This window comes from Amblyraja radiata, chromosome 20 (genome assembly GCF_010909765.2).
Source record: "Amblyraja radiata isolate CabotCenter1 chromosome 20, sAmbRad1.1.pri, whole genome shotgun sequence".
NCBI lineage: Eukaryota > Metazoa > Chordata > Chondrichthyes > Rajiformes > Rajidae > Amblyraja > Amblyraja radiata.
The window spans coordinates 21,508,687-21,531,027 of NC_045975.1; the positions used below are offsets into that span (position 1 = coordinate 21,508,687).

Here is a 22,341-nt window from a genome sequence, read left to right on the forward strand (position 1 = left end):
AAAATCACTGGCTGCCCACTGCCTTCCCTGAAGGACATCTTCAGCTCTCGCTGCCTTGGCAGGGCAGCCAACATCCTGAAGGACCCTTCCCAACCTGGACACAACCTGTTCCACCTGCTGCCCTCTGGCAGACGGCACAGGTCTTTCAAAACTCGCACAAACAGACTCAGAGACAGCTTCTACCCCATAGCCATACGTGAACTCAACAATGCAAAATAAGAAATAACACTCACATTCAACTGAATGGTTCTACCTCAGCTGCTATTGTTATTTATCTGTAATTTTATTTTAAATATGTATATATTTTTACCTTTTCTTATATATTTAAAATTGCTCTTGTGAATCGCACCATGGGATTGACTTTTAAATTTTGTTGTACCATGTGCAATGACAATAAAGAGATTCATTCCTTCATCCTGGCCACACACTCATCTCCCTGCTACCTTCAGGTAGAAGGTACAGGAGCCTGAAGACTGCAACAACCAGGTTCAGGAATAGCTACTTCCCCACAGCCATCAGGCTATTAAACCTGGCTCGGACAAAACTCTGATTATTAATAACCACTTTCTGTTATTTGCACTTTACCAGTTTATTTATTCATGTGTGTATATATTTATATCATGGTATATGGACACATTTATCTGTTTTGTATTAAATGCCTACTATTTTCTGTGTGCTTAAGCAAAGCAAGAATTTCATTGTCCTATACAGGGACACATGACAATAAACTCACTTGAACTTGAACTAATATCTCCACCTGAAATCTCTCTATGTCTGCGATCTCTCCCTGTGATCTCTCGATCTGTGATCTCTCTCTGTCTGCGATCCCTGTGTGTGATATCTCTGATTTCTGTGACTGCGGTCTCTCTTCATCTACGACCTCTCTCTGTCTGGAATCTCTCTGTCTGCGATCCCTGTCTGTGATCTCTGTCTACAGTCTCTCTTCATCTACGACCTCTCTGTCTGTGATCTCCCTCTCCACCTGTGACATCTCTGTCTGTGATCTCTCAGTCTGAGATGGAGAGACCCACTCTCGATCTGCAATCTCTCCGCCTGGGATCTGTCTGATCACTCTCTCTGGGGAAATATAATCTCTACCTCTCAGGTTTGATCTCTCTATTTCAGATGTCCCGCTGTCTAAGGAAACACTCCTCCCCTCCCCGAGCAGACCGCCAAAGATTATAGAGCGGAATCTTTGTGCTGCGCTGTGTCCCACAGAGGGAGACAGAGAGAGGCAAGTCTCTCCCCGCCCAACACCGGCAAAAGTGAAACCAAGGCGGCGGCTGGCGGCGAGAGGGGTGCGGGGAGCGGCAGCTCGGGGCAGGCTGGACAGCGAGGACCATGGGGTGGCTGGGGAACCCACTGCGGCCACTCCTGCTCCTGTTGGTGATGTTGACGCCACATTCAGGTCAGAGCCGTGGCTGGGCTGCGCTAGGCTAGGGAGCGCGGGCCGAGAGGCCGCTCGGGTCGCAGAATGGGGAGCCCGGTGCCGGGGTGCGCGACCTACCTTTCCCGGGGGCTGGTCGCTGCCTCGGGGGGTTTAGCCTGGCATCATGGTCGGCACGGACATTGTGGGCCGAAGGGCTTGTTCCTCTGCTGTACTGTTCTATGTATAAAGATTAACGTGGTTCTGGTAGGCCGAAAGGCGTGTTCCTATGCTATTGTGGGCCAAAGGGCCTGATCCTGGGCTATACTGTTCTATGTATAATAGCACAAACATTATGGGCTGACAGCTCTGTTCCTCCACTGTGCTGTTCTATGTGTAATTGTCAGGGCGGCACAATGGCGCAATGGTAGAGTTGACTTGCTGCCTTACAGCGCCAGAGATCGTGGTTTGTTCCTGACTTCGGGTGCTGTCTATAAGGAGGTTGTACGTTCTCCCTGTGACTGCGTGGGTTTCCCCGGATATTCCGGGTTCTCCCCACACTCAAAGTACAAGTTTGTAGGTTAACTAACTTTCTGCCAAAATTGTTCCTAGTGAGTAGGATAGCGCTTGTGTATGGGATTATAGCTGGTCTGCACTGACTCGGTGGGCCGAAGAGCCTATTTCTGCATTGTATCTCTAAAGTCTAAAGCCTCTAAACTCAGCATAGATATTGTGGGCTGAAGGGCCCATTTCTCTGCTATACTGTTTTATGTATAATGGGTGGCCCGATCTTGTACTGTACTATTTAAGATCCTTGGTGGGGGTGTCTTTGACAAGATAGTACTTGAGATGTTTTCTCTGGTGGGAGAGGCATGATCAAGGGGATATGGCTACAAAGTAAGTAAGTAAGTAAAGTAAAGTAAAGTGCGACAAAGGCAAAACCGTTATAATGGGTGACTTCAATCTACATATAGATTGGGTGAATCAAATTGGCAGGGGTGCTGAGGAAGAGGATTTTTTGGAATGTATGCGGGATAGTTATCTAAATCAACATGTAGAGGAACCAACGAGAGAGCAGGCTATTTTAGACTGGGTATTGAGTAATGAGGAAGGGTTAGTTAGCAGTCTTGTTGTACGTGCCCCCTTGGGCAAGAGTGACCATAATATGGTTGAGTTCTTCATTAGGATGGAGAGTGACATTGTTAATTCAGAAACAATGGTTCTGAACTTAAAGAAAGGTAACTTTGAGGGTATGAGACGTGAATTGGCCAAGATTGACTGGCAATTAATTCTAAAAGGGTTGACGGTGGATATGCAATGGAAGACATTTAAAGACTGCATGGATGAACTACAAAAATTGTTCATCCCAGTTTGGCAAAAGAATAAATCAGGGAAGGTGGTGCATCCGTGGATAACAAGGGAAATCAGGGATAGTATCAAAGCGAAGGATGATGCGTACAAATTAGCCAGAAAAAGCAGCATACCGGAGGACTGGGAGAAATTCAGAGACCAGCAGAGGAGGACAAAGGGCTTAATTAGGAAAGGAAAAATAGATTATGAAAGAAAACTGGCAGGGAACATAAAAACTGACTGCAAAAGTTTTTATAGATATGTGAAAAGAAAGAGATTAGTTAAAACAAATGTAGGTCCCTTGCAGTCAGAAACGGGTGAGTTGATCATGGGGAACAAGGATATGGCGGACCAATTGAATAACTACTTTGGTTCCGTCTTCACTAAGGAAGACATAAATAATCTGCCGGAAATAGCAGGGGACCGCGGGTCAAAGGAGTTGGAGGAATTGAGTGAAATCCAGGTTAGCCGGGAAGTGGTGTTGGGTAAATTGAATGGATTAAAGGCCGATAAATCCCCAGGGCCAGATAGGCTGCATCCCAGAGTACTTAAGGAAGTAGCTCCAGAAATAGTGGATGCATTAGTAATAATCTTTCAAAACTCTTTAGATTCTGGAGTAGTTCCTGAGGATTGGCGGGTAGCAAACGTAACCCCACTTTTTAAGAAGGGAGGGAGAGAGAAAGCGGGGAATTACAGACCAGTTAGTCTAACATCGGTAGTGGGGAAACTGCTAGAGTCAGTTATTAAAGATGGGATAGCAGCACATTTGGAAAGTGGTGAAATCATTGGACAAAGTCAGCATGGATTTACAAAAGGTAAATCATGTCTGACGAATCTTATAGAATTTTTCGAGGATGTAACTAGCGTGGATAGGGGAGAACCAGTGGATGTGGTGTATCTGGACTTCCAGAAGGCTTTCGACAAGGTCCCACATAAGAGATTAGTTTACAAACTTAAAGCACACGGCATTGAGGGTTCAGTATTGATGTGGATAGAGAACTGGCTGGCAAACAGGAAGCAAAGAGTAGGAGTAAACGGGTCCTTTTCACAATGGCAGGCAGTGACTAGTGGGGTACCGCAAGGCTCAGTGCTGGGACCCCAGCTATTTACAATATATATTAATGATCTGGATGAGGGAATTGAAGGCAATATCTCCAAGTTTGCAGATGACACTAAGCTGGGGGGCAGGGTTAGCTGTGAGGAGGATGCTAGGAGACTGCAAGGTGACTTGGATAGGCTGGGTGAGTGGGCAAATGTTTGGCAGATGCAGTATAATGTGGATAAATGTGAGGTTATCCATTTTGGTGGCAAAAACAGGAAAGTAGACTATTATCTAAATGGTGGCCGACTAGGAAAAGGGGAGATGCAGCGAGACCTGGGTGTCATGGTACACCAGTCATTGAAAGTGGGCATGCAGGTGCAGCAGGCAGTGAAGAAAGCGAATGGTATGTTAGCTTTCATAGCAAAAGGATTTGAGTATAGGAGCAGGGAGGTTCTACTGCAGTTGTACAGAGTCTTGGTGAGACCACACCTGGAGTATTGCGTACAGTTTTGGTCTCCAAATCTGAGGAAGGACATTATTGCCATAGAGGGAGTGCAGAGAAGGTTCACCAGACTGATTCCTGGGATGTCAGGACTGTCTTATGAAGAAAGACTGGATAGACTTGGTTTATACTCTCTAGAATTTAGGAGATTGAGAGGGGATCTTATAGAAACTTACAAAATTCTTAAGGGGTTGGACAGGCTAGATGCAGGAAGATTGCTCCCGATGTTGGGGAAGTCCAGGACAAGGGGTCACAGCTTAAGGATAAGTGGGAAATCCTTTAAAACGGAGATGAGAAGAACTTTTTTCACACAGAGAGTGGTGAATCTCTGGAACTCCCTGCCACAGAGGGTAGTCGAGGCCAGTTCATTGGCTATATTTAAGAGGGAGTTAGATGTGGCCCTGGTGGCTAAGGGGATCAGAGGGTATGGAGAGAAGGCAGGTACGGGATACTGAGTTGGATGATCAGCCATGATCATATTGAATGGCGGTGCAGGCTCGAAGGGCCGAATGGCCTACTCCTGCACCTAATTTCTATGTTTCTATGTTTCTATGTAAGGAGTCAGTCATAGAGCCGTACAGCATGGAATCAGGCCTGTCGACCCACCTTGTCCATGCTGACCAACGTACCCCATCTAAGCTAGTCCCACCCATCCTCGTTTAGATCATTTTTCTAGGGTGCATTCTAACATGCAAATATTTTAACATATTTTAATATGTATATTTGAAAAAAATATATACATATTTTAATGTATTTAAAATATTTTTAATATTCTAATATGTACTTTTTTTTCCAATTTACAGGACAGTTGACGTTGAAAGCAAGCAAAAGTCCAGCGGAACTCATCCTGTACGAAAATGGACTTCTCGAGTGTGAGATTGCTAATCTCAGTGCGATTACTTTGAACCCAAATAATTTAGGCGTTTTATGGGTTTTTACCGGTGGAACTGAAGAATTAAATATCTTTATGTATTCTAACGGACAGATAACAAATCTGTGGGAGGAAGCAGAGCTGTCTAAAAACTCAATTTTAAATGGAAACATGTCACTTTTCCTGAGACATGTTACGTTAAAACATTTGGGGGAATATCGCTGTGAAGTTGTTATTCCACCAAATTATAAAGCTTCTCTGACGGTAAAGCTTGAAGTTTTAGGTAAGGAGATTTCTTGCACTTCACTGTAAATATTTAATATTGTGATAAAATAATATATATAGAGCAGTAGTCATTCAGTGCGGAAACAGGCCTTTTGGTCCAACTCGTTGCTGCCGACCAATATGCCCCACTTGCTGTCAAACCAAAGCTTTATTCTGGCTGGATGGAGTTTGCAAAATTATTTTCTCCGAAATACAAACTTATATCCAAACATTTTCAGTCTTCTTACTGTAAGAAGGAAGCCATTAAGCTGGCGAGAAGATTTAGAAGCATGTTGTCAGGACTCGAGGACTTGAGCTATCGGGAGAGGTTGGGCAGGCTAGGACTTTATTCATAGTCATATAGCACGGAAACAGGCCCTTCAGTCCAAATGGTCCATGCTGATCAATATGTCCCATCTGCCCATATTTGGCCCATATCAGTCTTGACGTTTCCTATCCATGTACCTGTCCAAATGCTTTTAAATGTTGTTGTAGTACCTACCTCAACTACCTCCTCTGGCAGCTCATTCCATATACCTACCACCCTCTGTGTGAAAGTTTTTGTCATTTAAATCTTTCCCTTCCCACGTTAAAACTATGTCCTCTGGTTCTTGATTCCCCTATTCTGGATAAAATACTCTGTGCTTTCACCCTATGTATTCCCCTCATGATCTTATACACGACTATAAGATCACCTCTCAGCCTTCTGCGCTCCAAGGAATAAAGTCCTAGCCTGCCCAAATGCTCCCTCTAGCTCAGGCCCTTGAGCCCTGGCAAAATCTTCCTTCGTCTTCTCTGCACTCTTTCCAGCTTAATGGTAGTTTCTTAGAGCATAGAGACCAAAAGATGTTGGGTACAAGTTTGTATTTCAGAGGAAATAGTTTTGCAAATTCCATGGTAGACACAAAATGCTGGAGTAACTCAGCGGGACAGGCAGCATCTCTGAAGAGAAGGAATGGGTGACATTTCGGGTCAAGACCCTTCTTCATGGGTGACCTTTAGGGTGGAGACCCTTCTTCTAATACAAATTCCATCATGCTAGTATAACGCCTTAGTATGAAAGCAAAATTCTACATTTATTTGATATCTGAAGGAAGAACAAATGTTATTGGAAACTCTCATATCAGGTAGAAACTATGAACTGAAAGATATCAAATGTCATAGGTTGATTGCGTTGCATGGGAGCATCCACGCTGTATTACTAAACTAAACTAAACTGGGCTCATGCAAGAGCTGTTCCCAAACCAAGTCTTTATGTGACCCAACAGTATGTTTTCTATGTTAAGTATAGTCGTTGAGACATTAATATATATTTTTTTTTTACAGCACGACCCACAGTAACTATTGTTTCTGAGAAGCTTGTGGAGGTTGGCACTGGAGGAGAGATGGTCTTAGGTTGTCAGTTAAATGGATATTATCCTTGCGAATGCAAAACGGATTGGTTTCAGTCAAACCCGTCACAAAAGAAAACAAAGCTGTTAACTGATATCTGCATCGCCCCTCCAATCAAAAATCCTGATGGGACATGCAACATGACCACTGAAGTTCGACTGGAACCTCGTGTAGAAGATATTGGCAGCAGTTTTGAATGCCGGGTGACACACAAGGCATTTCCAGAGCCATACACTGAGAAAGCTGCAGTGACTTTGAAAGGTCAGTTAGTTTTAGTTTTGGAGATACAGTGTGGAAACAGGCCCTTCGGCCCAATGAGTCTGTGCTGACCAACTATTTCCCATACACTAATTCTATCCTACATATTAGGGGCAATTTAAAGAGGCCAATTAACTTACAAACTCACATGTCTGGAATGTGGGACAAAACCGGAGAACCCGGAGGAAACCCATGCTGTCATGGGGAGAACGTACAAACTCTGTACAGACAGCACCTGTAGTCAGGATCGAACCTGGGACACAGGCGGTGTAAGACAGCAACTCTACCGCTGCGCTGTAGTGTTCTTTCTATTTTTTAATGAAAAGTTGAAATTTCAAACTTTTGGTTACATTCATGTTGAGGGGTAGAGTCACGGAGTAATCCAGCACGAAAACAGGCCCTTCAGCCCAACTCATTCGTGCCGACTAAGATGCCCCATCTCAGCAAAGCCATTTGCCCGCGTTTGGCATATACCCCTCTAACCCTTTCCTCTCCACGTACATATCCAAATGTCTCTTAAATGTTGTGATAGTACCTGCCTCAACTACCTCCTCCTGCAACTCGTTCCATATACCCACCACTGTGTAAAAAAAGGTAATCAGGTTCTAATTAAATCTTTCCCCCCTCACCTTAAACTTGGGATCAGAAGTGACTTTTGGGATGGGTGGAAAGTTGTAACGTGGGGTAGTCATAGAGTTGTACAGCAAGGAAACGGGCCATTCGGCCCAAAGTCTATACCATCAAAATCCCCATCAAGTTTGTCCCATTGGCCCACATTTGGTCCTTATCTCTCTGACCCTTTCCCATGCAAGTATTTGTCCAAAGATCTGTTAAATGTTATTATTATATCTGCATCAGCTACCTCCTAGTACAGCTCATTCCATATAGCCACCACCCTATGAATAAAAAAGTTGCCCCTCAGGTTCCTATTAAATCTTTCCCTCTCACCTTAAACTATGGTGTGCACTGGTTCTTGATTTCATACTCTGGGTAAAAGACTCTGAACATTCACCCTTTCAATTAGCCTCGGGATTTTATACACCGCTATAAGCTGAAGATAAAACAAGTATGATTTTTCTTTTTTTAATAGTTTGATAAAGGCTTTTTAAACTGAGTATTTTTATAAAACAATTATGCTAACCCAAACTTCTTTCTGTTAAATCTGTCCATGAACCTTTTTCTGCTAAATCTAAGTACATCTGTAACTATAATTATCTTCTCAAAGTGTTGAGTATTTATAGCTTCAATAACTTTTTTGATAATTGCATCTCTTAAGGGCTAATTGTACTTTTACTTTTATAAACTGTAAGTTTCACATCCTAAGTAAATAATTTTCTTCTCTTCTCTTTATTTCTTGTTACCTTTTATCAATGGCTTTTAAATTCTCCCATGTGGAAAATTTTTTCCTCTTGGTCACTTCCGAGTCTTTTCCCAAACATGTTCAGGCTTTTAAAAGTAGATGTGAGCGGTTCGTTCTGTACCATCTTCATCACTTCATAAGTTATAGGAGCAGAATTACGCCATTCTGCCCGTTGAGTCTACTCTGCCATTCAATCAATCATAACTGAGCTAGCGCTGAACCTCTCAACCCCATTCCACCTCAACCCCATTCAACTGCCTTCTCTCCATAACCTTTAATGTCTTTACTAATCAAGAACCTGTCAATCTCCACTTTAAAAATACCCAATTTTGTGGCAATGAATTCCATAGATTTACCACCCTCTGTCTAAAGAAATTCCTCCTCATCTCTTTTCTAAAGGTACGTCTTGTAATCTTGTCATTTTTTTTGCACTTTTGTATTACAGAAGCAGAAATTCATCTGTCCAAAAGCTCAATAGTTGGAAGCATCATTGGAAGTGTAATTTTTTCTGTAATGCTGTTAGCGGCTGGAATTTACCTGTACATGCGGTACATTTATAAAGGTAATGCTTATCTACTGTGGATTAATTTATAGAAAACGATTCAAAGAATCATAAGTTATTTGGCTGGGGTACAATTAAATCTTTTTGCCTTCAGCCCACCGAGTTCATGCCAACCATCGATCATCTGTTCACACTAGTTCTATGTTATCCCACTTTCTCAATCACTCCCTACACACTAGGGCCAATTTACAGAGGACAAATAACCCAAAAACCCGCACGCCTTTGGGATGTGGGAGGAAACCGCAGCACCTGGAGAAAACCCACGCTGTCGCAGAGAGAACGTGTAAACTCCACACAGACAGCCCCGAGGTTAGGATCGACCCCGGGGTTCTGGCGCTGTGAGGCAGCAGCTCTACACACTGCACCACTGTGCTGACCTAATTGTATAATTTTCTAGTTAACCTGTGCTGTACAAACTTGTGACAATTTTGGCATTGCCAACTATACTGTAATGATTAGTCTACTAACTATAAATGATCAATGATATTGTTGGTTAAGTTTGGTCCCACATACAGTATTTAGCAGATATTTGTTAATGATTATTTAAATTGATGTTCTTATCCCATTTCAAGTCCATTGCTCTGAAAGTGGTAACACAAGTAGATGGAGTGGTAACAAAGGCATAGGAAATGCTTGCCTTCACTGGTCGGGGCATGGCGTATAAGAGTCAGGATTTATAGGACTTTGGTTAGGCCACATTTAGAGCATTGCATGTGATTCTGATTGCCCATTACAGGAAGGATGTGGAGGCTTAGGCAAGGGTGCAGAAAAGGTTCACCGAAAAATTGCCTGGATTAGAGGGTTTTAGCTGCAAGGAGAGATGGGATAGACTTGGATTGTTTTCTCTAGAATCATCAGAAGATACAAAATTATAGAAAGGATAGACAGTTGGAACCTTTTTCCCTGGATGGAAATGTCAAAGACTAGAGGGCAGAGATTTAAGGTGAAAGGGGCAAAGTTTTAAATATATATGCGGGGCCAGTTTATTTTACACAGTTTATTATGGGTACCTGGAACCCGCTGCCAGGGATGGTGGTGGAGGCAGAACCGATCATTTTAATTTTAGAGATTTTTAGATAGGCACATAGACATGCAGTGAATGGAAGGATATGGATCATGTGCAAGCAGAGGAGATTAGTTTAACAACATTATGATGGGCACAGACTTTATGGGTCAAAGGCCTGTTCCTGTGCTATGCTGTTCTATTACTATGTATTGGTTTAATTTGATATTCATCAGTCAGAAATGCTGATACCTCTATATAAGAATTAATATCCTCCATGCACTTAGTGCTATGAAATTGTAGGTGCAGTTTGATACAAATGTTTGTATTCATTAAACATTGTCTTCTAACTTCAGAATGACAGGCAGTGACTAGTGTGGTACCGCAAGGAATTTTCAGGAAAAGACAAAGTTAATTTGCACAAATGCACTGAGTCTTTGGCCCAGAGTAGGGGAATTGAGAAACAAGAGGACATAGTATTAAGGTGAGGGGGAAAGATTTAATAGGGACCTGAGGGGCAAAATCTTTGCACAGAGAGCTGCCGGAGAAGGTAGTTGAAGCAGGTATTACGACAATGTTTAAGAAACATTTAGAGAGGTACATGGATAGGTTTAGAAGGATATGGGAAAAAAGCAGGCAGGTGGGACTAGTGTAGATGGGGCATGTTGATTGGCGTGGGCAGGTTGGGCGGAAGCGCCGGTTTCCACGCTGACTATGACTCCATATTTGGAATAATCCATCTTTAAATTTCTAATTTTCCTTCATTTATTCTCAGTTCCACCCAATGTATGTGATCTTCAGATGCCTGCTCGATTTATCCATCAACAACCTGCAGAGATTACATGCCACGTGTCTGGATTTCGACCTGATGTCATTTCTGTTGGCTGGTATTTGAGGAGAAGGAATGATGCTGAAGAGTCCTTCATTGGTGAAAGCAAAAGGGACCAGTGGATGATAAGGTTTTGCAAAGCAAAGAATATAACAGAAATAGGAAAGGGGAATGCAACTGACGTTAATTGGAAAGTCAGACAAAGTAGTTTTGTCGTACATGATGATGGAACACAGAGCTTGTCCAGCACTCTTGAGATTTATCCTGACTTAATGGAGGACAATAAAGCAGTAATCATATGTAGAGTGTCGTATCCAACTGGAACTCAGGAGAAACGCACCTCTTTACAAGTTGATGCAAGTAAGCATTTTACAGATATGAAGTCATTGCGTAGAAATAAGAAACTGCAATTGCTGGTTACAAAAAAGAATGACATAAAGTACTAGACTAACTCAGCGGGCTGGGCAGTATTTCTGATGTTTAGAGTATGGACCCTTCTTCCATCAGGAAACTTTCTGACCCAAAACAAATGAAGAAGTGTTCCGATCTGAAACGTTTCCTACCCATTTTGGTAAAAGGGTCCCGACCAGAAAGGTTGGAAGGGTTCCATCCTGAAACACCACCTATACTTGGCTGAAGAGGGGATCCGTCCCGAAATATTATTTATCCATGTTCTCCAAAGATGCTGCCTGACCCGCTGAGTTATTCCAGCACTTTGTCTCCTTTTGTTTTAAGTCAGTGTCGGGAGACTACAGTATTCTTCTTCAATTTATCCAAGTTGTGGATCACCCATATGGTTTCTTGATTCATTAATTTCTGATAGTATGTCCTAGAATTTACAGTCTTTAAATTTATAGAACGGAGGTCCTTTACTTTTCACAGAGTTTGTGATTATTCACTGTGAACAGCAAACTATGCAAAAAACATTTGGAAAATGCTACTTTCGCAGTTAAAGTGATGCATCGTTGAGTTATGTAATAGTTCTGCATTATTTGCCTTCGTCTTATAGATGGTTTGGTTTTAAGTATATCCACTGCAATAAGATAATTTATTTAAAAGCTTTCTTTAGGGACAATTGTAGCTAATAGTTACTGGTATGGATTCAAAGATGTGGGACTAAAAGATGTGACAAAGAAAAACAGAAGGCACCTTCAGTTTAAATACTTCAGTATTTAAAAATGCACCTGGGATCACTTCTGTAGTGTCTGGGGGACTGGGGAGGAATTGTAGCAGTGTACTGGAAAGGATTTGTGGACTGGGAATCCCCTTGAAAAATTGTTGTTGGGACAAGATCAGTTTGAAACTGTTAAACACTGAGATTAATATATTTGTGTTAGGATATTTACATGGATGGCATCTTTTACAATTTTTGGGAAACTCCACAGCATTTTACAGGCAGGGAAAAACCTTTGAGATATAGTTATAAAGTTGGAAACAGTTTATGGCAAGAAGGTACATTAATGGAGATAAGATATAATTAAATCCAAAAACTGGTTAATGTTGGGATTTCCTTGTTTGCTGAATGGCGGATCTTATGCCCAAATTCCCGACTGCCTTTGATAAGATTATCCTTCTCTAAATTTGCCTTGAAACAGCACTATCGAGTCTGAAATTTACTGCAAGTGAATGAGAAATTAAGGATACAGCATGAGTATCGGAAGAAAATGAGATAGGGAGTAGATAGGTTTAGGCTTATTGTCAGGTGTACCGAGGTACAGTGAAAAGCTTTGTTTTGCATGCTGTCCAATCAGTTCATATAATACTGCACATAAATACAATCAATTCAAACTCAAGTACAATAGGTAGAGCAAAGGGGATGATACAGAGTGCAGCATATAGTTCTCTGCATTGTAGCGCATCTGTTCCATAGACAAAGTCCAATGTCCGCTATGGAATAGAGGTGAATCGGACAGTATCCTAGCTTGTGGAAGAACCATTCTGAAGCCTGATAACAGAGGGGTAGAAGCTGTTCCTGAGTCTGGTGGTGTGTGCTTTCAAGCTTCTGTACCTTGAGAAGAAGGAATGACCTGCATGGGACAAGTCTTTGATTATGTCAGCTGCTTTCCTGAGTCAGCATGAAGTGCAGATGGAGACACTGGTGGGTAATCTGGTTTGTGTGATGGACTGGGCTGCATCTACAGAAATTAAAATGTTACAAGCCTAATATGCACAAGTTTATTTCTGAATTGTAAATGACCGTTGCATTTTGTCACTGCTATGCGATAGACACACAGCATCTTTTCCTTAAGATTGCAAATGTTAAGCTGATTTTACTTTGTGTTTTTCTCCTTAGTTGCTCCTAAGTTGGGGAACATAATCGCACCTCCTGTTGTGCGTCACAACACTTCAGTGATGCTGACTTGTCCAATAAGCTTTTTCACGCCACGTCTGTTAACAATCAGTTGGTATGAAAGAATAAATGGGGTAAAATCTCTTTTGCTGGACCACACCGAGGAAAATGGGGCAAAAAACACGGTGGGCCGGTATTCCCATTGTCTGCGTGAGTTTACCTATCCAGACCACACTTACAGCGTCTACAGCATGCTCACTTTCATTGCATCAATTCAAGAAAATGATGGAAAAGAATATTTATGTGAAGTGAATCACGTTAGCTTGAACCAAGCCGAGAAACGGGTTAAGCTGGAAGTGAAAGGTAACTCAAACTTAAAGTCTTTGATTGCGCATTCACCATCAAACGTGTAATTGTCTTAGCATTGTTGACATTATTATGAAATATTTCAGTCAGAGGCATTAAAATGGCCTTCCACCATTCATGGGGTAGAAGGCAGGAGAATGGAGTTGAGAGGGAAAGACAGATCAGCCATGATTGAATGGTGGAGTAGACTCGATGGGCCAAATGGCCCAATTCTGCTCCTATGACTTTATACCCACCACCCTCAGTGTGGAAATGTCATCCCTCAGCTTCCCATTAAATCTTTCCCCTCTCACCTTAAACCTATGTCCTCTGCTTCATACACACCTCGAGGGCCTTTCTCCACCTCCCCCAGTCCTCGGCCACCACTTCTCAGTCAGCAGCGCCAATGTTTTAACATCATGACTATATTTGGTGTTTACAAATGTAGTAAAATTCTATTTTCTGATTTGCAGCATTTCCTTCACTTGATACCATCCGGAGCGAACCAGTGAATCCAGAAATTGACAAAGAAATGACTCTCTCCTGCAAAGTGCACTCGTTTTATCCTAAAGAGATTTCTGTCTTATGGTTCAAAGATAAGAAAGCCATAAAAGGGAATGAAACATCTGAAATGATCGAGAATCCGGAGAAGTTGTATGAATTCACCACGACTTGCACCACAATTCCAACGTTATCAGACAAAAAGAGTAAATATCAATGCTTGGTCACACATGAGAGCCTTCCCAAGCCAAAGTTTGCGGAATATGTTCCTGAGAATTTAGGTATGCTTCCTCTCCTTTCAAAGATTGTTTCTGCTATTTAGACAATAAGGACATTATTAAATTGTGTTCTAATTTCATTATATTATCTTGTCAGCTTTCCGTCATATCATAACTTTTACCTGGACATTTACTTCTAGTTGGCAAAAACATTGAGTTTAAATGCTGGAGAACTTAGAACAGTATTCAGTATTCACTTTATTGTCATTTCACTGAGTACTTGCATACACAGAAGAAACAAAAAATTGTTTCTCATCAGTTTTGTCATCAGTGCAATTAATAAAAACAGAAATAAATACTTACAAGTTTAAAAATTATCATCTCTAAAATAGAACTAAAACAGACATTCAGACAGAACAATCGATCCCAAACATAGGAACAATTTAAAGTGCTGTTCAGTGGCTTCACCCTGACAGGTGACTAGCTGGGGGGTGTGTGTATGGGGAGGGGACACAGTTCCATACATTCAACATAGAACAGTATAGTGTGTAGGAAGGAACTGCAGATGCTGGTTTATAACAAAGATAGACACAAAATGTTGGAATAACTTAGCAGGTCAAGCAGCATCACTGAAGAAAAAGAATAGGTGATGTTTCGGGTCCGACGAAGAATTCCGACCCGGAACGTCACCTATTCATTTTCTCCAGAGATCCTGATCCGCTGAGTTATTGCTTTAGAACAGTTCAGCACAGCAACAGGACCTTCGGCCCACAATGTCAGTGCCAAACATTTAGTCTTTAAAGGTACAGCATGGAAACAGGCCCTTTGGCCCACCAAGTCCGCGCCAACCAGCGATCACCCCCATAAACTAACACTATCCTACACACAGGGGACAATTTACAATTTACAGAAGACATTTAACGTGCAAACCTGTACGTCTTTGGATAGTGTGAGGAAATGGAGCACCCATTTTGCCCCCCTCACAGACCTATGTCCTGTGGATCTTGATTCCCCTACCCTAGCTAGACGACTGTGCATTTACCCTATCTATTCCTCTCATGATCTTATACACCTCTATAAGATCACCTGTCAACCTCATGTACTTCAAGGAGTAAAGTCCTAGCCTGCCCAACCTCTATAGCTCAGGCCCTCGTGTCCTAGGCTATAATCTTCTTCGTATATACTCTTCGTAAATCTTCTCCGCACCCTTTCCAGCTTTCCAATTGTTATTTCTAGTCAACTTACAAACACTGATTACATCCTCATTGTACAAAACCTTTTCTGGAACATTACCTAAAACAATGTTTTAAGATGCATTTCAGCTTTTCTTATTCCTCTTTCTTACAGTATCTTCTCCCAAAGTAAAAGAAATTACTTGTCATCCTCCGAACCCTGAAGTCGGGAAGACATTGACTTTGTCCTGTGAAATAATGGACTTTTATCCAGCGAGTATTCAAATTGACTGGTTTAGGGATGAAGTGAGAATAAAAGAAGATGCAAAATATGGAATCGCTAACGAAGAATTGATGAATGAACACAGTCTCTGCAGCAAAGTCACCAAATTAACCTTGAGTCCAAGCACTGATGATCATCAACATCAATACAAGGTTGAAGTTTATCATTCAAAATCTTCCACCAAACCTCAGAAGCAATGCTTCCGGTTACTTCTTAAAGGTGAGTTAAGGTTCTCTTTATCAAGCTGTGGTAAAATGAATTCCAGCTGTTATTTGGAAATCATAATCAGCCAGAGCTGATTCTAAGACCTGAAAAAGTTAATTGAGAATTATTTGAGTGCAATAACATCATACTGGTGACACAGAAAACGGCCCTTATGGTGTTTTCCCATAATAGATTTTGTTTTTCTTTCCTCATAAATTGCATGATAGCAAGTTTTATTTCATTTTAACGATTTTGGGTAGTGATTTATGAATTTTGGAAAGGTGAATTACAGAATTCACACAAAAGGCTGTAACGTGGGACTTTGCTGTAATTTTCTAATATTGTATTTTTAAAATATCTATTGTTTTGAAAAGGAATAATTCAATTTTTGGGCAGTACAGTGGCGTAGCTGCTAGAGCTGCTGCCTCACAGGGCCAGAGACCCAGCTTTAATCCTGACCTCGGGTACTGGCTGCGTGTGGAGTTTGCAGGTTCTCTGTGACTGTCGATTTTGTATGGGTGCCCCTTTTTCTTGGTTGTGCAGAGAGGGCAGTGTGTTTCATTCTGCACATAGGTCTCACCAATGCTTTTTTAGATACAAAAGGGTTCTGGTACACATATTACTCCTTGCTTTTGGTGTCGAAAGCAGATTATCATCCTATATGCTGATTAAGAGCCTGACCGACTAATGATATTAATTTGATTCTTTAAACATTTGTAATTTTTTTGTAATATTAAAAATGTTAAAATGTAGTTTTTAACTCTTTAGAGGAGCTGGTAGGCCATGCTGTACGTAGAGAAATGCGGGCAAACAGGACTAGCCGAAGGGCCTGTTTCCATGCTGTACAGCACTTTGACTATGATTAAATGGTGGAGGAGTGACAACTTTGTAAAATGACTGAATATTTATCCACTTTATCCATGCCCCCTCGTCATCTTGTACTGTTACAGATCTCCGCATTGCTTCCTGATTTATTGGATCCAGGAAACAATGTTTCCCCTTCAACAAGGAGCTTTTATTATATATTCACAGTTTACGAAGTATTGCGTCATTCAAAACTGCTGTTCATTCAGTTTGCAACACTGACCATCAGATTACGATATCATCAGCCCTATCCACGATGCACTCGAGCCTCCCAGGACATCTTGGCAGCTAGTGACAGCTCGGTGGATGTAGAGTACCTTTAAATTTGTCTGAAATATGTAACGGTTATAAAAAGACTTTAAATATATGCGTAAACAAATATTAACACATTAAAACTCTAACAAATAATTAACACTAAAGTTAAAATGCTGAATTTACCTATTTCCACTGGATTGAATGGGACAGTCATTCACGTTAGTTTTTCTAGCAAACCTGAGGATGAAATACAAAGTGGATTGGACCTATCTTGTCACGCATCCACCGTTTAGTCAGAGAGTCGTAGAGTTGGCAAGCATAGAAACAGGCCCTTCGGCCTGCCTTGTCCATGCTGACTAATTTGGCAGTCTTGGAAAATCCCATTTTCCTGCATTTGGTTCATAGCCCTCTGAAAAAAATTCCTCTCCATACATCTGTCCAATGTCTTTTAAAAGCTATAATTACATCAGCTTCTATAGCTTCCTCTGGCAGCTCATTCCAGATACGGTCAACCCTCTGAGTGAAATAAAATTGTCAACCCTTTAAGCCTAACCTGGGTGCCTGGAATGCAGTGATGGTGGGCAGTGGAAATAATGGTGTTTAAGAGGCTTTTAAATAGTCACATGGATATACAGGGAATGGAAGGATCACGTGCAGGCAGATAAGAATTGGTCTTGGTATCATGATTGGCACAGACATTGGTTGGCCGAAGGGCCTGTTCCTGTGCTGTACTATTCCATGTTTTAAATACATTTTCTTTTCATTATAGGCTCACCAACAATTTCAGACTTCAAAATGGTGCCAAAGAACCCATGGTTTGGAGAATATTTATCCATATCTTGTTCCGTACATGGCCTCTTAAGAAAGGATTTCATTTTTGAATGGTATAGAGGATCTGAGCCTGTGAAAAGTGGAGTAACTAATTCAGATTTTGTGCGTACCATTGACAACAATTACAAAGTAGAGAGTTGCCTTAAATTTTTAGTAACCGCGGAAGACTTAGAAAGAGAGTTAATCTTTCTGTGTAAAGACCGTGATAATAATTCATTCAAAAGGCGTATTCAACTGCCCCTAAAAGGTGAGTGTGTTGTGAAAATGATTTGTTTAACTATATTTTGATAAGTTATTATTCTAAATTTGATATAACCAACATTGAAGACAGTAAAGGTTTTACAATGAGTGCAGAAGAATGGCTTTTGTTGTTGACACAAACTCCCTTTTATCTACTTTCCATCTCTGGCCTTTGTCCACACATCTGCCAATGAAAAACTCTCACCTGAATCTACCTATCATTTGCAAGGCTTTGTCCCACTCTCACTTGTCTAGCTTTCACTACCCCTGCTAAAATCAGTCTGAAGAAGGGTCCCAAACTAAAACATTGTTTATCCATGTCTTCCAGAGATGCAGCCTGACACGCTGTTACTCCAGCACTTTGTATTTTTGTTTAGCTTTTGTTGTTCATCGCCTTAAGTGAATCCCAAAATCCTGGGGCGTCATGAGCGACCGCGCTTCACTGCCTACGCCACCACGTCTCACCATCGCGCAATGCGCACGTAATGCACGCCATGCGAGCGTCACGACATGGACGTGACACGTAAATGATGTTGCGTCGTGACGCATAAATGATGTTGCATAAATGACGTGGAAATAACGCCCAAGTGGGACAGGCCCTTTACACAGGTTTATAGTCGAAACTTCTTATTTTTGGGTAATTAGTCTAGTTTAGTTTAGAGATACAGCGCAGAAACAGCCCACGGAGTCCGGCCGACCAACGATCACCTCGTACACTAACATTATCATACATACTAGGGACAATTTTTGCCAAAGCCAAGTAACCTACAAATCTGTACGTCTTTGGAATGCGGGTGGAAATCGGAGCACCCGGAGAAAACCCATGCAGTCACGGGGAGAACGAGCAAACTCCGTACAGACAGCACCTAGAGTCAGGATCAGACCCAGGTCTCTGGCACTGTAAGGCAGCACTGCTACCAGGTGTCTAGAAGAGGCTTACCAGAATGATGCCTGGATTAGTGGGTAGTAGCTGTCAAGCGAGGTTGGGTAACCCTAGTGTTTTCTTTGGAACTGGAAATTGCAGGGAGACCTGTGAGAAGTGCCGGTATATAAAATTATGAGAGGCAAAGATAAGTTCGACAGTTAAAGACGAGCATACATAGCTTTAAAGTGAGAGGGGAAAAGTTTAATGTGCGAGGCAAGGTTTTTTACACAATGAGTAGAGGGTGTCTTGAATATGCTGCCTGGGGTGGAGGTGGAGGCAGATATGTTAGTGGCCTTTCAGAGACTATTCGATAGGCACATGGATATACAGGGAATGGAGGGATATGGATCACATGCAGGCAGAGGAAATTATGTTCATTTTGCATAATGTTCAGCACAAACATTATAGGTCGAACGGCCTGTCTCTATGCTGTACTGTTCTATGGTCTAATCAAAGGTGGGGCCCGACACTTCTTTGGGGTATGGGAGAAAACGAGAGCACCTGGAGGAAATCCACACAGTCTCGTGGGTACTGTGCAAACTCCACAAACACACAGCACCTGAGGTCAGGATCAAACCTGGGTTTCTGGTGCTGAGGCAGCAGCTATGTGTTTGGTAATGGGTAGTTAGTTTGAATTTGGGCCCTGTGTGTCGATATTATTGGCACCGACTATAGAAATAGGATTTCACTGCAAAAAAGGGTGGCACCATGGGGGGGCGGGGGAAAGCCAGAAGCGAGGTGGGGGTAGGACAAAGCCTGGCATGTGATAGATCGATATAGGTGAGGTTTTTGATTGTCAGATGGTTGGACAAAGGCCAGAAATGCAACAAAAAAAAAGTTTCAAAAGAGGATAGAAGAGGCATGAAATTTGAAGCCAGAGGAAGTAGTGCGGGTGGATGAGGGCAAAGAGAAGGGGAAAGGAAGAATCGGGTGTGCATCCAGGTGGGGCACAGGGTAGAGAGGGTTTAAAAAAAAAAGGTGAGGGCAGTAAAAAGGGCAAGGGGTGTTTGTAAGGTTAAATACCAAAAATTGAAGTCTCCACTGTTCATACCATTGGGTTGTAGGCTAACCAAGCGGAATAACATTATTTTGTTTGCCCAGGTCACTTTGGAACATAAAGGAAGCATGACTTTAACTTGTATTTGATATTTGTGATTTCAATTTTTCCACAGCTGTGGCTCCTAAAGTATCAAGTTTTACCGACTGTGACAATGATCGACTCAAAATAGGTGGAAAATATACCCTTGGTTGCAAGATTGAACATTTTTGCCCAAAGGATATAGAAGTTGTTTGGTACAAGGGATGGAAAGATTGCACGGATGATCAAATTATGGGTAAGCCCAAAATAGACAAACGCGGACTGTACTCGACAATCACAAAGCTGCCAATTCTCATGGAAGAAAATTTGGAAAATTATGTTTGTGAAATTCGACATGAAAAGACCAATGAAATTATTGAGAAGCCATTCAAACTGCAGGTTTAAATTTACCTTATATCTTTAATCACACCAGCCTGTGCAGAATTATTCCAACAAATAATGAGGCATTACAGGACTCTGAGAATTTATATTGGAATCTGCATGGATTTTCCATGTTTATTTTCTGTTTAAAATCTCAATATAAGAGTTGGCCTTTGTGGGCTTTATACCATTTACAAATTTCCTCCATTGTCGAAATGGGAAACCTACTATCATTCCAACAACTACAATTAAAATTTAAATTGAAAAACAACCAATATTTTAAATATCTTCAGATTTGCGATTTCGTGAAAAAATATATACAAGGATATCAAAAAGTAACTCCTGACTTATTGGAAGAAGCAATTGAAGCTGACTCACAAAAATTAATATCATATTTATATAATAGTATTCTAAATATAGACCTACCATTGACAGAGGTACTTAGAGAAGAGTGGGAACGGGAACTAATGATAAAAATTACGAAGGTTAAATGGGAAAAATACCTGATATATATTCACAAATGTTCAATTAATGTAAGACATAATCTAATTCAATTTAAAATTGTACATAGATTATATTATTCAAAAACAAGATTGAACAAATTTTATCCAAATATATCCGCCACTTGTGATAAATGTCTAGCCCAAAAGGCAACTATAACACACTCCTTAGTTTCCTGCATAAAACTTTATAGATTTTGGAATGATATTTTTGAAATATTTACAAAATTGTTCAAGACAAGAATGGAACCTAATACTGAAATGATTATATTTGGCGTAATGGAAGATGGGAATAAATTGAACACATCTCAAAATCTATTCCTTAACTATGGTTTAATAATAGCAAAAAAATTAATTCTTAAATTTTGGAAGGGTACATCAATACCAACGCTTAAAATGTGGATTGCAAGTATGTTGGACACCGCTCATCTTGAGGAAATGCGATTCCTCCTAATGGATAAATCAGACCAATTCATAACGAGTTGGTCTCCATTCGTCGTTTTTTTGGAATCATATGGTGCAACACAATTGTAAAAAATAACTGTTTCAGGATTGGACGAGGGTTGGTCAAGATTATAAATAATGATCTCCTTTTCTTTTTTATTTTATTTTCTTTTCTCTATTTTCTCTCTCAACTTTCTTCATTTACTCGTTTTCTTTTTTCACACACTATATATTTCACATCTTTCTATCCTTTACCATCTAACTTCTTTTTCTTATTCTAATCTTTTTTTAATGTGACAAAAAAAAAAAAGAAGTACATAAAATGTATTATGAAAATATATATTAGGCACTTTGGTGCCATATGACTGTACTTACTTCTAATAAAATAAAATATTAAAAAAAAACAAATTTCCTCCATTGTAAAGTTACCATAAGTAACAGGTGCATATTACTTAATTTACACAAAGTAACATTACTTACTGTAATAGCTTTCAGGGAGAACTTGCTATTGCCCATATTCTGAGGAAAATTCATTTCTATTTAAAATTATGAAATTGGAAAAGAGTGTTGGTAGCTTGGTAGGCCTGTCTCAATGGCAATTTAAAGTCAACCTGAATGTTGTGTCATAGAGCTGTAGTCATTCGGCCCACCTTGACCAAGTTGGCATATTGGGTTAGTCCAAATTGCCTGCAATTGGCCCGAAGCCCTCTAAATAACACCTGCTATCCATATATGCATCCACATATTTTTTTTTAATCGGACAGTACCTTTGCATATGGAAGCTTGAGAACAGAGGGGAAGATGCTGTTCCTGAGTCTGATGGAGCATATTTTCAAATTTCTGTACCTTCTACCTGACGGGAACAGGGAGAAGAAATATTGAGCGGGGTGGAACAAATCCTTGATGATGTTATAGAAGATCTAGGAAGACCATTAAGGGGCAGAAAGGTCTGAAGAAGGGTTTCGGCCTGAAAAGTTGCATATTTCCTTCGCTCCATAGATGCTGCTGCAC

At 41.0% G+C, this 22,341-nt stretch overlaps 1 protein-coding gene across 1 annotated transcript; it reads left to right on the plus strand.

Annotated features, from left to right (window-relative positions):
- The first annotated feature begins 1,205 nt into the window (after positions 1-1,205).
- On the plus strand, positions 1,206-21,886 carry ncr3lg1 (natural killer cell cytotoxicity receptor 3 ligand 1). Its single transcript, XM_033038991.1, has 11 exons — positions 1,206-1,408; positions 5,064-5,414; positions 6,722-7,048; positions 8,851-8,967; positions 10,746-11,159; positions 13,093-13,452; positions 13,908-14,216; positions 15,501-15,827; positions 17,701-18,009; positions 20,100-20,583; positions 21,738-21,886. Exons 1-10 carry the CDS (start codon positions 1,342-1,344, stop codon positions 20,408-20,410), a joined length of 2,892 nt encoding a protein of 963 aa, XP_032894882.1. The 5' UTR covers positions 1,206-1,341; the 3' UTR covers positions 20,411-20,583; positions 21,738-21,886.
- Positions 21,887-22,341: the final 455 nt, after the last annotated feature.